Source organism: Bos javanicus, chromosome 2 (genome assembly GCF_032452875.1).
Source record: "Bos javanicus breed banteng chromosome 2, ARS-OSU_banteng_1.0, whole genome shotgun sequence".
NCBI lineage: Eukaryota > Metazoa > Chordata > Mammalia > Artiodactyla > Bovidae > Bos > Bos javanicus.
This window is the reverse complement of record NC_083869.1, coordinates 4,751,764-4,768,951: the sequence shown is the minus strand read 5'-3', so window position 1 is coordinate 4,768,951 and position 17,188 is coordinate 4,751,764. Positions and strand designations below refer to the sequence as shown.

The window sequence follows — 17,188 nt, the reverse complement described above, 5'->3', positions numbered from 1 at the left end:
ATTTCATTTCAGAAAAGTAAAACTATTTTTAAAAAGCAATTAGTAGGCTTTACAGGACTAAGACCAACTGCTCTAACCTTTGGTGACTTCTGTTATCACAAATTACTTTTGTTTTATACAAGAAGTTTCTGTTGCAGATAAAATATTGAGCTCCCAGGTACGAAGTCTCTTGGACTCACCTTAATACTCTTTGGGCTTCCCTGATAGCTCAGTTGGTAAAGAATCCACCTGCAATGCAGGAGACCCTGGTTCAATTCCTGGGTCAGGAAGATCCGCTGGATAAGGGATAGGCTACCCACTCCAGTATCCTTGGGCTTCCCTTGTGGCTCAGCTGGTAAAGAATCCACCTGCAATGCGGGAGACCTGGGTTTGATCCCTGGGTTGGGAGGATCCCCTGGAGAAGTGAAAGGCTACCCACTCCAGTATTCTGGCCTAGAATTGGTCTGCATTCATCTTGATTTCCCTCAGTACTTCCTAACTGTTTTAATGTGGCAGAACACTTATGATTTAAACAGCAGCAACTTAGCCACTTTTAAAGTTATATAACCTAAATTGGATCTCAACACCATGTCTGTACCTTTGCCTGCTGAGAACTACAAAGAGGCATGCACAGTCAGGGCAGGGCTATCACACAGCAGCACACTGGGCTGCACACTGCTAGAGGAGCTCTGCCAATCCCTGTGCAAAGGCGTCTTGTGGTGGCTGGGCCCTTCCTGGGGTTCCCTAGAAACCAATTCAATAGTTAAAAACATCAAATTAAGGTAGATACACTTCACTGGGATAATGCAAGTAACGTGACATTCTAAAACCAGGCTAAGAAGGTAAAGTTCTCTCAGAGAGAACTATATTAAAATATATTCACTGAAAAAGAAAAAAAAAAAAAAAGAAGCCTCAGCAGATTGATTTTGAGTCATAATAGTGTGTTTTGGACAAATTAAGACTATTTTATGACACGATTTGTTAAAAAAAAAAAAAAAGGATAAATGACCAAGAAACTACCATTTCTTCCTTTAAACAGAAATTCTTAATCTCTTATAACTAAAGAGATCACACCACTGTAGGTGCTTCTTAGAAATTCCCACGATCTGATTTAAATCAAATTTTAAGATGGCTTTCAGATACATAATAAAAGTGAACAAAGAAAGTGACTATGAAAAAAACAATATTTGTTTTGGTACTTAACCTCCTTCACTGTCAAACAACTTACTTGTGGTGATACCATATTTTAACTATACTATTTTTATTAAGGGATCTACCCACTGAAAATGAAGATGCCAAAAGCATACTATACCTTTACTTTTATCAGCTCTTTCCAATGTCCTGAATTTTAATTTTAAAAACTATAAAAATCTTCATCAGCCGAGCTCTAGAGGGTAACTAATTCACTGGCAACCAAAAACTTAAGCCTCACTCAAACTGAAGCAGACAATTACAGAATATTTATTAAATGCAAAGATAAAAACTGACTGCTTAGATGACAAGTCATAGTGATCTGTTGCTGTCAAAAAATTGGAATCTCTATACACAAAAGAATGTCTGGAAATTGCTCTTAATTAAAACAGAATGACTGTAACAGTGTGCAGCCCTGGCATCCCAAGAAAGCCAAGATCTATTTTCAACAAGTTTTTGGAACATGTGTGCAATATTTTAAATAAGTACATAGTTAGAACAAAGCTCAGTATAAAAACCTAAAACGATACTGTAAAACATGAATGGACCATAGTAAATGAATATTTCAGGATGCTACTACACTAATTTCTTCAAATAATTTGCTTTAGACATACATATCAAGTCTTCTTCCCTCTCATGATATACTCAGATAATTATTTACGTAGGAAACATACCATGATCCAGTCTGTTCAAGGGAGCAGGGGGAAAAGAGCCTTCAATAAACGCTTCCTCAAAATAAGGAAACACAGGGAAAACAGGTTATCAACCAATATATTTATGGGCCCACATGAATGACTGGACGATTATATAAGATGTGCCCTAAGTTCTTTTAATATTAAAACATGCTATGTTAGTGAAAGGGGTTATTCTGCTACAGGCTATTTTAAAGGAAGCTGAGTATTTGCTTTTCATCTTGGGGAGAACACAAAGGATTCTGTGGAATGTTTTGTACAAATACATAAAGGTCCCTTAATCGCAAACTTCATGGTTTGCCAATTTTAAATAAAACATTACCAATAAAAAAGCATCAGAGACTTTTGAACACTCAAGACTTTGTAAATATGTCTTCACACAGTTCAGAAACACACTGCCAAACCAAAAGATCTTCGCAGAGGGGCTTATCTCATTAAAGAACCACAGTCACATTCAGTCAGGCAGAGATACACAGAGACTTATCAAAAATACTAACAGTATTATTTTCTTATGCTGTGTGTACTCAAGGGTTCATTTCCTCTCCATGAATGGTGTATTTTAAAACTGAAAACAGATCTTACCTCCTGAGTAAGCCTCAGTATAACTCCTTATGTTCATGTTTATTTATTTAACCCAGTATATAGCTTGTAACTCATTTGCAGTTTGAACTATTCTTTGTGATTGAAAACCTATACCCTATATGGACAGCTTTAAAGTAGAATGGCAAAAAAAAATTGAGAATCTACAGTTCTCTCTACCCAATACTTCTCTTCTCTCCCTACAAAAACCTTTATTCTACAATTTGATCATCACAGCTCAGGAAGACATTACATCTATGCTGATGATACTTTTAAAACATAAAAGAGGCAGTTTAACATAACGCTTCAGAGTATGAACTCTAGAGTTGAGAGGGGTTCAAATCTGAGCCTCACCTCTTACAAATTATATGGCCTTGGGGAAGTTCACTTTTTTCTAAAACATGGAATAAACTACATTTATCTCATAGGGGTAATGGTAAGATTAAATGAACTACTTAGAATAAGTGTAATGTGTCAGTTATTGTTGCTAAAATCAAGAAGGTAAAACAATTCATACTAAAGCTAGTAAATTGGATTCTTTTTAGTATATATTATGCTGGCAGACATGGGGTCACTAAGAGTCAGATACAACTAAGCACAAAAAAATAAAATTTCACTTCTAATTAAAATTAACTACAGTATTCTTATTGATTCTGTATCTCCAATCTTTCTTATTTTCATTTTAGTCACAAATGATCTGTTTCTAACTTTATATTGATAAAAGCACACTTCTAAGACTCTCACTGACTCTTTCCCCCAATACCCAACATTTTAAGTTTGTGAAAATAAACTTTAAGAAGCATGAGGGTAGGAAGACATCATACTTTTATTTTTTAAAAATGTGTTCTACCTATGATAGCATGAATACAATATATGCTCACTAATAAATGGATCTTAATGCCTCTATTTCACTTGAAGTCAAGTGCATAAACACCTACAGGCTCATTTAGACTTATGTATTCTTGGTGCTTAAAGGTTGTTTTAATCCCAGTCCCTAAACTGAGTGCTGTAATTCATACTAGAAAAGAAAGATAAATGTGTGTAAATTATGCTGACATGCATATGCTTTGGAAATGGGTGGGCATACACATAGTATTTCTCAATGCTGCAATATATTCAGCTTCACAAGTGTGTCCTTTTCCCATCTATGGAACAAATACGACAACCTCAAAGTAGCAAATCTGACAATAGATCGATGCTCATTTAAATATTAAAAATACTGATTATTTTCTCTTGTGTAACGTCTTCTTTTTCCAAGAAGCATAAGAACAATCTCAGTAAGGACACTCACTAAAAAGCAACTGTAAATTCTGTACTCAAAAGTACCACATAATGGCCTCTGCCACACACAGGGATCCTGTAAGCTTACAGCTACAAGACATTAAGAAGATATGAGCGCTGTCTTCAGATACTTGAAGAGCTGCCATGTAGAAGAGTTCAGATTTAATTTTTTGTGTTCCAGAAGGCAGGACAAGTTATGAGAAAGAAGGCTTCTGATTTAAAGAAAGAACTTTCTGAAAATTAGAGCTACATAAAACTGAACCTCTTTTGAGAGGTTCATGTGAGGTAGTGAATATCGTATGGGCTTCTCTGGTGGCTCAGTGGTAAAGAATCTGCCTGCCAATGCAAGACACTCGGGTTCAATACCTAGGTAAGGAAGATCATCTGGAGGAGGAAATGGCTACCCACTCCAGTATTCCTGCATGAGAAATCCCATGGGCAAAGGAGCCTGGTGAGTTACAGTCCACAGGGTCGCAAAGAGTCGGACACAACTGAGCGAGTAACCACGCACGCATAGTAAATACTGTATCAATAAAAATGTTTTTTGAGTAGAAAAATGGTTTGGGGGAGTGATGTGCGAAAGTATTCGATAAACAGCTGGACTACGTGCTCACAAATATCCCCTTCAATCAAAATGTTGTTGGATTTCCTTAACTTAATCCCAGGTGATGGTCTGATGCACAACACTAACACGCCGTGGGAGTGTGCTTACCTGCCTGACGTCATAGAGCCTATCGCACCTTCATAAAGGGCAAGAGGCATTTTAAAAGCCTCCTATTTGCTTAACTTGGGGATTCCATTTTCTATGAATAGAACTAAATTAAATTCACTTCACTTTGTTAAGAATTTCACCTCATCCCTTGAGACAACTTGAGTGCCATAGTGCCCTGATCCCAAACCCACCAAGTGAATAGGAAAATTATAACAACACTGGTTTCATTACTTTATAATCATGTCTAAAATTTAGAAAATTTAGAAAAATGAGGAATGATAGTTTTCTGTCAGATAATTAGACCCTAACAACCCCATCCACTACACCAGATCCACTATCAGAAGTACTACTTAGGTGGTATAATTAACTTGGTTGACTGTATTTCTATTTCTCATGTACTCACTAAGGTACTAAGAAAACAGTCATGACCATAAACCAAATATAACACTGTTTACAGGAAGACAACAACATGAGTAAGCTACAATAAACTGATCCTAAAAGCACATGGAGGTTCACTGCATTTTTGTTCATTTTTAAATATTCATAGTAAAAACTTAAAAAGAATACCCACAGCAAATATAAAATTCAACCCTCAGTTAATACAGACATGATATTGGTCTGTTTTTTAAGCTATATGAAGAACAGGTTATGATTCAGCATTCATGTAATTTTATCCAAATTCACCTGGACTCAAATTTTAAAATATTTACCTGCTAATTAATACCTAACTTACACTCTAAATCTCAGAAGAATCAAGTTCTTAAGCACTGTTTAGAAACAGTTTCATTAATATAACTGAAAAACACTTCATGGGCACTTGGGGTTAAAGACACTATCTTATATTAGTTTTTCTTCTTTATTTAATACAAGATGCATAGTCGTATTATATCAGACTTCATGGTTATTATAGTCTAGGCCATTGTTAAATTAATGGTTTTGATCCTTTAGAATTACATCAATACATAAAATTATTTGGTTTCCTCTATATTTCTTAGGATTTTCAAAGTCTAGAAAAACCTATCATTGTTTAACAGCTAAGACTTCTCATAGTAGAATTAGGATAGGTGTCAAGTGATAGGAAGCTAGTCCTGGCTCTGATCTTATTTTACCTTGACTATTTCACTTAATCTCCTGGGTCTTGGTGCTCATCCATAAAAGAACGCAGATTAGATGATTTCAAAGGCTCCATCTAGTTTCTGGTTGTCAATATTATGACCTCATCCTGAGTATACCCCTTCAATAGGACAGGTATGATATCCTTATTCTAGCTATCACAATACATTACTGTGGATAAAACCCACAAAATGTGTAAAGCCAGGAATGTTTAAAAATTGTGATTAAAAAATACACTGGCTTGAAATATGGGTTAAATATCAAGAACACTAAACTTCTTGTCTAGAAAGCATAAACTCTATATGCTGTAAATAAAACTCTGAAAAGGTGTGAGAAACAAGTCAAGCAAGATAACTCACTCTACCAACTCTTGAACAAAAAAGGGCAATCTCTGAATAGTAATTTCTTGACACACAATGTCTGTGGCACCCATTCTCTCTCTACGCATGTATGTGTAAGAGGAAGATGATACTTTTATGGCATAATGGAATCAAGAGTATGGAAGACAATGTACTCTTCGTTAATACCTGAGGAAACTACCTTCCTAGTTAATAATAAACCAAGATGTACGTAAATGTTTTTTGTGTCAATATTTATATTGAATATGTAAAACACACAGTTAATTCCTTAACTCTAACACTATTAAATTCATCAATAGTGCTGATGTACTACTGTGAGTTATTTCAACAGCCCCACTTAGAAAACTAAGTTAATCCAAGTGAAAATATGGATTTCTTTTCTAGGATAGAGTAATTCACAGATGTTAGTTTATAACTATGAAATCAATAAAAGTAAATAAAAATCCCTCCAATATGTAGTAACAAATGGCCCATGTAGTATAAATGTGGTATACTGAAGAACCACCTCCTTTCAGAAATACCAATATTGAGAAGTGTAGCTACTGAGACTTTGGTTAATGCCTATTGAAAAAGCAATGTCAGAAGAATGTGAGTTATATAAATAAAATTATAGCGTCAATATGTTGGAGAAAGCCGTCCGGGGTACAAGGCAGGAAATGTGTGTGTATTTAATTTATAGCTCAAAATATTAATAGTAAAAATAGACAAAAAGTGATTGTAAACCAGAAAGAGTTCAGGTTTCTTTAAAGAGCCTGGTTGAGATGGTGTGTATGTAAAACAACTGAATGAAGATGTAAGCTGGTATTGTGGTACTGTGATGATTTAAACCACAAATGCCTTCCCTATTTAAATATTCCAATCAGTACTGTTAGGACACGTACCTCGGAGAATTCTTTCCTCATGGCAACGAAGAAAGTCCCAGATTCTAACAGTGCCGTCATCAGAGCATGTAGCAAATTTATTATCCGTGGGTGAGAAACTGTTACGTGAAGACACACAGCAGGGGAAAGAAGTCAGCATTTCACAGGTTATCTGCGCGTCTCAGACAGGGAAAAATAAAACACTGCGCTGCGCGATAAACAGGAGAGGGAAGCATCCAACGTGAAGGGCCTTAAAGAGACTGCTGTTAGCTAACAACCTATCTCAACAAAAGAATAATTCACAGTAGTTGCTTCTTAGTTTTCAATCATCAATATTCAGAGAACTTAATGAGGGTATTATTAGTACTAATGCTATCCAGACTCCCCACAGTACAGTATTTCCTATGGTATCAACAGAAAACATAGAGCTGATTAAGTATAGAACTAAACAAATTCTCTTTGCAATATTCCTGTAAAGTCTTTTAAAATCACATAGGAATACTGCTCAAAAAAAACCAGCATCAGCTTCTGCTTTGAACTTCATATAATGATAAGCTGAAAAGTTTCAGGCAGGCTGTTTTAAGACTAGTTGTTAAAACATTCCTTCATATGATGTTTCTCACTTATGTAAAAGGTTTGTGGAAAATGTTCACACCTTCTTTTCACGCAAGTTATCCCATGAATGTTACACTTTTTGAAGGAAACTAACATGGGGACATGCCGACTGTTTAAAGCCAAAGAATATGCTGCAAAGGAGGGATCCATTTCTTCCTCCCTGTAAAAGACCATCAAGTTTCTCACTTAACTCTAAGAACTCCCCTGAACTTCTGAACCTTATGCTTAAGAAAGGACCACTTTTGAAAATTCAGTGTATAGTCAGGAGAATAAGGCACAGTCTTTGCAGATGTGTGTTTATCCAATAAGTCTTTGTTAAGATTCTGAAAGTAGAAACAAGTGACTACAGTGGACGATGTTTCTATAAAGATGTCAACCTCCTCCCTCGTGTGGGTGGCACAACCATAAAGAACGCTGCTTAGCTTTCTTCTGAAGCTGCAGCATTTCTTCAAGCTTGTTTTTGAAACTTTTTCTTTTCCATTTCTACTATACATATCTCACTGATATGTAAAAATATACAACTTAATGAAAATATTTTAAACTCCCACTTATCATACATTTGCATTACTGATGTCAACAACAGTGAATCAGAAGGAAAGTCCTACAGTCTTCTTGACAATGGTCTGCTCACAGCTCCAAAGCTTGAAAGAACCCGCTCATTAATCCATTAATGTTTGCCACATCCAGAGTTACTTGGAGACTTTTTAGCCCTACTATACTTTTCTTTTGAAGTCGTGGCATAACCAAGCCAACCAGGTCTTCACTTAAGCCTTTTTTTTCTTGTATTTTGTGAGAACTCTGAAGGTGTTTTCTGTAGGCTTTAGATTTTATTCAGTTGTATAATTAAAGACTGAATTCTTTATTTGGAATTAAATATTCTTATCTTACATAGTAGGTAATAAAAATGAATAACGTATACACATTATTAACCATAAATGAAAAGAGAAAACCAGTGCAAAATGCGGCAGACAATACATCTCTAACATATTGCAAAGGCTCATATCGGGACAACACTACTTCAGAAAAGTGCCAGCAAAATGGTGAATGTGTGAAAACAAAGAAAAATATTGTGTTTATAGGGTGCAAAAAGTTTCCCAGAATCTGACAGAACCCATGCATCTCTGCACCCAGAATACACTTAGAGAATAATTTAACCATGACAATAGGGACTACAGAAAATGGTATATTGTGTATAAACCTGGCCTCTCTAATCGCCTCCTTATGTGCCTGGAACATCTTGACGTTGTTCATGTTCGACTGCCAATATTTCACATATCCTCCGTGGTCTGCTGTCAACATCCACATGTCATTATGTGACCAAGTCATGGCTCTCACTGGGCTATCATGAGCCTGTGAAAACACAAAACATTTATAAACATCATATCAAAGACGATACAATGGAAGGCAATGATCTGTCCAATTATAAGTTTTAAAACGCCAGTAACACAGAATGATGCTACCATCTGATGATTACTGTTACCTGTAATATTGTTTCAAAATTGAAAGTGAGTCCATTCCACAAGGTGAACTCCCCACTAGAAGCTCCAGTGACCAACCTTCTTCCTTCTGGAGTCCACTGAGAAAGAAAAAGACATTATACAAGGTCACAAATCCACAACCTTAATTAATTGTTAAAACACTCAGAAAGTCTTTATAAAATATCCAACAATTGACATTAAGTGGACAATACTTTCACTTCAGAATATGGCTCAGATTTATAAGCAAATACTTAGCCAGAAAAGAAATTAACACAGTCCAAGGAAAACTCTAGCACTTGGCTCATTAAGTAAATTAAAAAGAGTAAGTGCATTACAATAACCTGTTAAGTTACACACACCTAGGCACCCTAAAGAGCCTTTCAAAACAGAATATCTGAAGATCTACTTTTTCTAGAATACATGGAAGATCATCATACTAATAAATAAGATCGTCAGTCACCAGAAAAACTCAGAGACTGAATGAGTGAAAGATTTGGTTTATTACAGCTGCTAGTGGACCTTTGGGCAGAAAAGTTACCAGTGTTTTATGAAAATAACAAAACAAAACAGTATAACAATAAATATCAATTTAAGGAAATCAAGGCTATCAAACTTTTCCTGGAAACTAAATGTACAATACATATAAAGTTCTTCTTCATTCACAATATCAAGCAGTGACAAGTCTCATGCTAATCTAGCATCAAACAAGAAAAAAGCAATACAACAGAGGCATGACTGTTGTACCCCAGTATTTCAACGTCACAATCTGCATTCTGAAGGAATCTGTGGCATATGCTTATCAACTCAAAACGCAACGTACTTTTTCTTTTATTTTCAAGTTTCTATGATAGATTACACACGTTTTCCATAGACGTAAACGCAAGAAATATCAATACAACAATCCTACATTCCCCTGTAAAAAGTGTGACACAGGGCTGAAAAATACAAGGGTGCTTATAGGATGAGACATACGAAATCAAGTTTATTTGGTAAATTACACAGATACACATGACAAGCCAGCCTTTTACTGCTTACCTGAAGATCACGATTTTGCTATCATTTTAAAAAACCCTTCTACTTTCCTAGTTTCTGCTATCTGCTATGGATCCCAACTCGGTAAAGACTACAGGCTACCACCCTGTAGACACAGGACCCACAGTCTTTATGTCTTTAACGCCTGTAATCTGGACTTGTCTTCACTATGTGCAAATTTCCTAAGACCTTATAGCTTGATTCCCAAATGAGCAATTTACCCATCTAACGAGATACAGCACATGGAATGCTCAGATTCTATTCACCTCAAAAAGGTTTTCTGTGTTATGTTAATGAGAAATTAAAATTAGCTGTACATCATACTCCTTTCACCAAATCCTCTGCCATACAAAATTACACTACAAATTGGTTGGCTCTACTAACACAAAAGCCATTCAAATAATGTTCCTTTTCTAATGTTTTCTACTGTAATAGGCCTCCGAAACAAAGAGGAGGCCTGACTGACTGTCACATTTGTATGGAGCTGAAGCCAGCATCTCTTTCAGCCCTCTGAGTTCTCTGGGCTGTCTATCACACCTCTCTAATAAGAAGACCTGCTTATTTTGCTCATTTGCCACAAATGTCTTTCCTCTGTCCCATTATTTTTTCAATTCTTATTCACTCAACTTTGACTATTAACTATCTTATGTTTATGGACTTGATATACTGCTAACCAACAAGTACTTTCTTACTAGCAAAACACATACACAAAAAGATTACACTATTATCTATAGGAATATTAGCTGGATGCCTGGGACACAGAGATGGGAAGACTTCTTTATTACAAATCCTTCAAATTTTAATAATCTGAGCCATGTCAATGTACTGTTTATTTTAATATTATATTTTAAAAATTTTAGCGAAAATGTATTGAGTACCCACAATGTACCTTCACTGATGACAACTATGGTCTACCTTTGGACTTCAGCTCTTCTTGGGTGTTTCCCTTCCCAGTAACCCTAAGAGTTCTGATTCACCTTGAGATGCTGTTCTCTAAACTGCAACAGAACATTTCTATTCAAGAGCAAGTCAGACACCTGCTGCAATATATATCCATGGCCAGCTCAGAGAGAATTCTACAGAAACTGCAACATAAAAGCAATCCAAAAGTACTACCTTACTAAACGTGGATATAATAGATAAACTGGATAGTCCAAAATAAAAATAAAAGCAATACACTGATTTTTATCCCAGTTATATATTTTAAACACTGCTTCATTTTCTTTGTCCTATTAAATATATTTGCAGGTTAATTTTTCAAAATTAATTTTTCCAAAAAGTATCAAACAGAATACTTACCCTGACAACAAATACTGGACATTTTACTTTATTTGTTGATGTTCGAACAAACTTTGTTGTTACTGCATTCATAGGATTATTCAACATCCCAATAGGTGGAACCAGCTACAAAAAAAGAGAATTAGATTTAAAGAGCTTCTGATCATGCACAGGGTATAAACCAGGGACATGGTAAGGTAATTATTTCAACATTTAAAGACAAATTCAGGACCATACAGGACAGTACTGTAATATATTAGTCTATAGTAATCAAATGAAGAAAATGAAAGTACAGGAAAGTTAAATGCCTATTATTTATTACTAAATAAACAATAAAATCAAGGGCCAGATTTCCCAAATTACTTCTCAAAGTCAACACACTTAAACATATTCATAACAAGCAAGGTTTAAAATTAACTTCTCTATTATAAGGACTCTTAGGCAGTGCAACCTTTTGCTGGACATTGCTTTAAGACCCAAATCAAAAGTTCATCCATTATCAGATTAAAAGAAAAATTTAAATGCAGGTTAAAAAAAAAAACATGGTTTATGCAGATACACTATCCTTTCAGGAATGTTTTAATTATTAAAAAAAAAATGTAAAAAGAAAAGTCCATGTTTAAATTAGAGATCTCATAGTTCCTAGGTCCAAGCAAAGAGGTTTTTATTAAACAAATATGACATATCTTATACTTACATCATTATAATAACCTGCATCAGGCTGAATTGCTCGCATATCTCTCTGGTCTCTTTGCCATATTCTATTCTGTTAAAAATCAATCAATCAATCAATCAATATATAGTCTATACTCAACTTGAAACTTAAGTAAATATTTACAGAATGTAAGCTGTCATCAAATGGGGAAAAAGAAGAATAAAACTTCTTCACTATGTTCTAAAACACAGATAATAGTATTTATCTTAAGAGATTTCCCCCTTTTCCTACTGACATTGTTTAGAATTTCCTCTCTTTGCTCATATTATGCCCAACCAATCATCCAAGATGCTGGTGACCCCAACACATTCTCATAGACAGACATTCCCAATTTCTTCAAATTCCTCAGCACAAAACAATTCCTCTTATCCTGGTCTTGGTTTTCTTAACTCCTCCCAAACTCTCTTAGTCTAGTTTTTCAACTGAAACATCTGAAAAAGCCTTAATCTACCTTTACCTCTGAATGAATATTTTTCTGCTAAGTCCCTGCAACATACAAATTAGGCATATAGGTCTTTTAGCAATTTGTCTCAGGTAATGAGAAGGCAATGGCACCCCACTCCAGTACTTTTGCCTGGAAAATCCCATGGACGGAGGAGCCTGGTGGGCTGCCATCTACGGGGTCGCACAGAGTCCACAGAAGACACGACTGAAGCGACTTAACAGCAGCAGCAATGAAAAGCAGACAAATTTTCTTCATAGGAAGCAAAACAGACCAAAACCCGATTAAAGTGGAGATGGTAATAAAAAGCAAATCAGAGACTTAAAAAAGGTTAAGATAAATGAAGAACTCACGGGGAGATCTGTCAAGCTGACCCAGGCTTAGGTAGACCCCTACTCTGCCTTCACACGCCCTATCAGAGCCGTATCAGAGTTTCACCCGACCAGACTGTAGCACATGCTCAATCCTCTAAGTAAACAGAGGCCCTTTCCTTGAGGGCCTTGAAGAGTCCAGCGTACTGGACACACACATCACTACTCTGAACACATGTTCTCGTACAAATATCCTTATGTTGGTAATCTCTTAACATTTTACATACACTACAAGTTTAATGAGCGCTTTACAATTGGAACAAAAGTACTCTCTTCTGATATATGTTGTGAACCTTTAGAACAAAGTGTATTTTTAAACTAGTGTCTTTAAAATTTTTTGAAATTATTCATGCATTCAAAGGGAAAAAAAAACCCACCCAGTACTCTACTTAATTGAGGTTACTGGCCTCATTTGAAATGTTATTTCATCCTCCTAATGCAAAAAACACAGGTATACTCATTACCCTACATTTTAAAACTTTTCTTCTTTTTAAAAAACCAAAGTTTGGTCATCTAAAGCACATTAACTGAACTTACCTCCAAATACTTAATTACAGATGGATTATAGTCTATGGTTTTTCGGTTTACTGCTTTTCTCATTCGTTTTCCATCAAAGGTAAGCTGCTGCATTGCTTGCTGCTGTGCAAAATCTGGTCGCTTATAAAACAGTTGTCGAGGTGCCTGGTGTTGGAACCTTGGCATATGGAAAAACCGAGGAGGAGAACCAATTTCTGTAGCCATGGCGATGTTTTGGTTCTATGACACCTGGGAAAGGAAAAAGTACTTTCACTACAAATATGTCAGCACTGTAACACTACCAGAAAACATTTTTAAATGAACATTTTTTTACACTCCTGTACCTTTTTCTAATATGCATCATTTCTAGCTTTTAGTCAACCTATTTACAAAATGAACAATTTGACTTAATGGCAGAAACCAGTTACAATTTGAAAAAAGGTCAATTGACAGATTAAGTGCTAATAAGTATTTGTTGTAGGGGTTTCCCTGGTGGTCCAGTGGTTAAGAATCCACTTGCAATGCAGGGCACACTGGTTCAATCCCTGGTCCAGGAAGATGTCATATACCATGGGACAACTAAGCCTGTGAGCCACAACTACTGAGCCCATGCTCCAGAGTCCAAGAACTGCAACTACTGAGTCCATGTGCTGCAATTACTAAAACCCACGCACCCTAGAGCCCGTGTTCTGCCATGAGAAGTCACTGCAATGAGAAGCCTGAGCACGGCAACTAGAATAGCCCCTGCCTGCCCCAAGTAGGGAGAAGGCAATGGCACCCCACTCCAGTACTCTTGCCTGGAAAATCCCATGGACAGAGGAGCCTGGTAGGCTGCAGTCCATGGGGTCATGAAGAGTCGGACACGACTGAGCGACTTCACTTTCACTTTTATGCATTGGAGAAAGAAACGGCAACCCACTCCAGTGTTCCTGCCTGGAGAATCCCAGGGACGGGGGAGCCTGGTGGCTGCCGTCTATGGGGGCGCAGAGTCAGACACAACTGAGGCGACTTAGCAGCAGCAGCAGCCCCAACTAGAGACAGCACATGCAGAGCAATGAAGATCCAGCACACCAGCCCCCAAAAAAGAATAAATAAATAATTTAGTAAGTATTTGTTGTAAAATTTAGCCTGGTGGAAGGAAACATCTGTTTTTCAGAGCTTGGGGCAAGTGTATTTTGTACGTGTAGGGTGGCTAAACTGCAGGGGAAAGGAAGGTAAAATCACTTGAGAACTGTTCACATTTTTAAAATGAAGTTTTCATCAGATGTTTGATAATAAAATAGATCATTTTAAGTTTATTGTAAGACCCTCATTTTATACAAGTTATTTTAAAAAAAACCTTAAGCTTCATTTCTATCCTCTTAAATTTCTTAGGACGAGTGTAAAAAGTAGAATAAACTATCTTATTTCAAATGAATACTAAAAGTATGTCTATCTAATTTCAGGCTCAAAGTAACAACCACAGAAATGTATTTCTCAGTATGTACATCTACATTTCTATACAGGCAATATTAGGCTAACATCTAAAGAAAAAATGTTAGGGGCTTAGTTTTTCAACTTTAGTGCTCTCCAATTAAATTTACATTCCAATAATACAAATGTGCATGAATTAAAAACACATTTCAAGCATATTTTAAAAATCAGATCATGAAAAATATATAAAGGGTGTTAGCATTTCTGCATTTTTGTTTCAAAAAGAGCAATGATTATTTTTCTGTATTCTTACATTTGCCTTTCTTAATTCCAGACACTAAATCAAGGACTTGAAAATAAATTTGTGATTTCCTGTGGATGAAAATCAGTACTACTTAATACATCCTTGTCACTTTACTGTCTCCTGAAACCATCTGATGATGGTAACAGAAAGGAAATGGAGGAGGAAAGGTGGGAGTGGGGAGATTAAGTCCTGACTCCCATGATACCAAAAATAAATAGAAACTTCCCTGGAGGTCCAGTAATGCAAGGGACTTGGGTTTACTCCCTGGTGGGGGAACTAAGATCCCACATGTCTTGGGGCAACCAAGCCCATGTGCAGGAACCAGATATGCCCACGTGTCGAAATGAAGACCCAGCACAGACAAACTTTTGAAATTAATTTTTTTTTTAATTTGAGAAATAAAACATGTTGTTGTGGTTGGTGTTGTTCAGTTGCTAAGTCATGTCCAACTCTTTTCAACTCCATGGACTGCAGCACATGAGGCTTCCTTATCCTTCACTACATTCCAGAGTTTGCTCAAACTCGTCCATTGAGTCAGTGATGCCATCCAACCAGATTATCCTCTGTTGCCCCTTCTCTTCCGGCCCTCAGTCTTTCCCAGCATCAGGGTCATTTCCAGTGAGCTGGCTCTTGAAGTTTTGGAGCTTCAGCATCAGTCTTTCCAAAGAATATCAGGGTTGATTTCTTTTAGGGTTGACTGGTTAGATCTCCTTGCAGTCAGTCCAAAGGACTCTCAAGAGTCTTCTCCAGCTCCACAGTTCAAGAGCATCAATTCTTCAGCACTCAGCCTTCTTTATGGTCCAACTCTCATATCCATACATGACTACTGGAAAAACTATAGCTTTGACTATATACACTTTTGTCAGCAGAGTGATTCCTTTGCTTTTTAATTTGCTGTCTAGGTTTGTCATAGCTTTCCTTCTAAAGAGCAAACGTCTTTTAATTTAACTGAGGCAGTCATCATCCACAGTGATTTTTCAAGCCCAAGAAAATAAAATCTTCCACGTTCCCCCTTCTATCTGCCATGAAGTGATGGGATTGGATGCCACGATCTTAGTTTTTTGAATGCTGAGTTTTAAACCTGCATTCTTTCTTTCCTCTTTCACCCTCATCAAGAGGCTCTTCAGTTCCTCTTCATTTTCTGCCATTAGAGTTGCCAGGAGAAATATCAACAGTCTCAGATATGCAGATAATACCACTCTAAATCTGAGGCTGTTGATATTTCTCCTGGCAATCTTGATTTCAGCTTGTAATTCATCCAGCCTGGCATTTTGCATGATGTACTCTGCAGAGAAATTAAATAAACAGGGTGACAATACACAGCCTTCACATACTCCTTTCCAGTTTTGAACCAGTTCATTGTTCCATGTCCAGTTTTAACTGTTGCTTCTTGACTGGCATATAGGTTTCTCAGGAGATCGGTATGGTGGTCCGGTATTCCAATTTATTTGAGAATTTTCCATAGTTTTTTGTGTTCCACAAAGTCAAAGGCTTTAGTGTGGTTAATGAAGCAGAAGTCGATATTTTTCTGGAATTCCCCTGCTTTCTCTATGATCCAACGAATGTAGGCAATTTGAACTCTGGCTCCTCTGCCTTTTCTAAACCCAGTTTGCACACCTTGAAGTTCTTGGTTCACGTACTGCTAAGGCCTAGCTTGAAGGATTTTGAGCATTACCTTGCTAGTATGTGAAATGAGTGCAACTGTATGGTTGTCTGAACATTCTTTGGCACTGAAATGCGAACTCATCTTTTCCAGTTCTGTGGCCACTGCTGAGTTTTCCAAATTTGCTGGCATATTGAGTACAGCACTTTAACAGCATAACCTTTGAGGATTTTAATTAAACAGCTCAGCTGGAATTCCAGCATCTCCACTAGCTTTGTTCATAGCAAAACAATAAGACATGAATGTAGTATTATTTCCACTACTCTGGAACAATTACGGAAGACCCTAACAAATGTTAATTTGTAATGAGATGAGACAGGGCTTCCCTGGTGGCTCAATGGTAAAGAATTCGCCTCTAAATGCAAGAGATGCGGGTTGGATTCCCTGGATTGGGAAGATCCCCTGGAGAAGGAAATGGGAACCCACTCCAGTATTCTTACCTGAGAAATCCCAAAGACAGAGGAGCCTGGCACGCTATAACACATGGGGTCACAGAGAGTCGGACACAACTTAGAACTAAAAACACCACCAGTGCAATGAGAAACATTCTGTCTCTCTTTTCAAGCTGTGCACGTATGAATTAAACAGACTACAA

The 17,188-nt window shown here is 36.7% G+C and overlaps 1 protein-coding gene across 12 annotated transcripts in view; it reads right to left on the bottom strand.

Annotated features, from left to right (window-relative positions):
* Positions 1-17,188, bottom strand: part of WDR33 (WD repeat domain 33) — a 109,916-nt gene that overhangs the window by 48,677 nt on the left and 44,051 nt on the right. For 8 of the 12 annotated variants that reach the window (XM_061432041.1, XM_061431996.1, XM_061431988.1 and 5 more), the window contains 6 exons: positions 13,235-13,462; positions 11,867-11,935; positions 11,191-11,295; positions 8,862-8,957; positions 8,580-8,731; positions 6,788-6,885 (listed from right to left, as the gene is read on the bottom strand). In XM_061432041.1, the coding sequence (XP_061288025.1) occupies positions 6,788-6,885; positions 8,580-8,731; positions 8,862-8,957; positions 11,191-11,295; positions 11,867-11,935; positions 13,235-13,438 (724 nt within the window). In that variant the 5' untranslated portion in view covers positions 13,439-13,462. Of the gene's footprint in view, positions 1-177; positions 348-6,787; positions 6,886-8,579; positions 8,732-8,861; positions 8,958-11,190; positions 11,296-11,866; positions 11,936-13,234; positions 13,463-17,188 lie in introns of those variants that run through there. The other 4 variants (XR_009739325.1, XM_061432082.1, XM_061432031.1 and 1 more) reach the window with 4 other exon arrangements.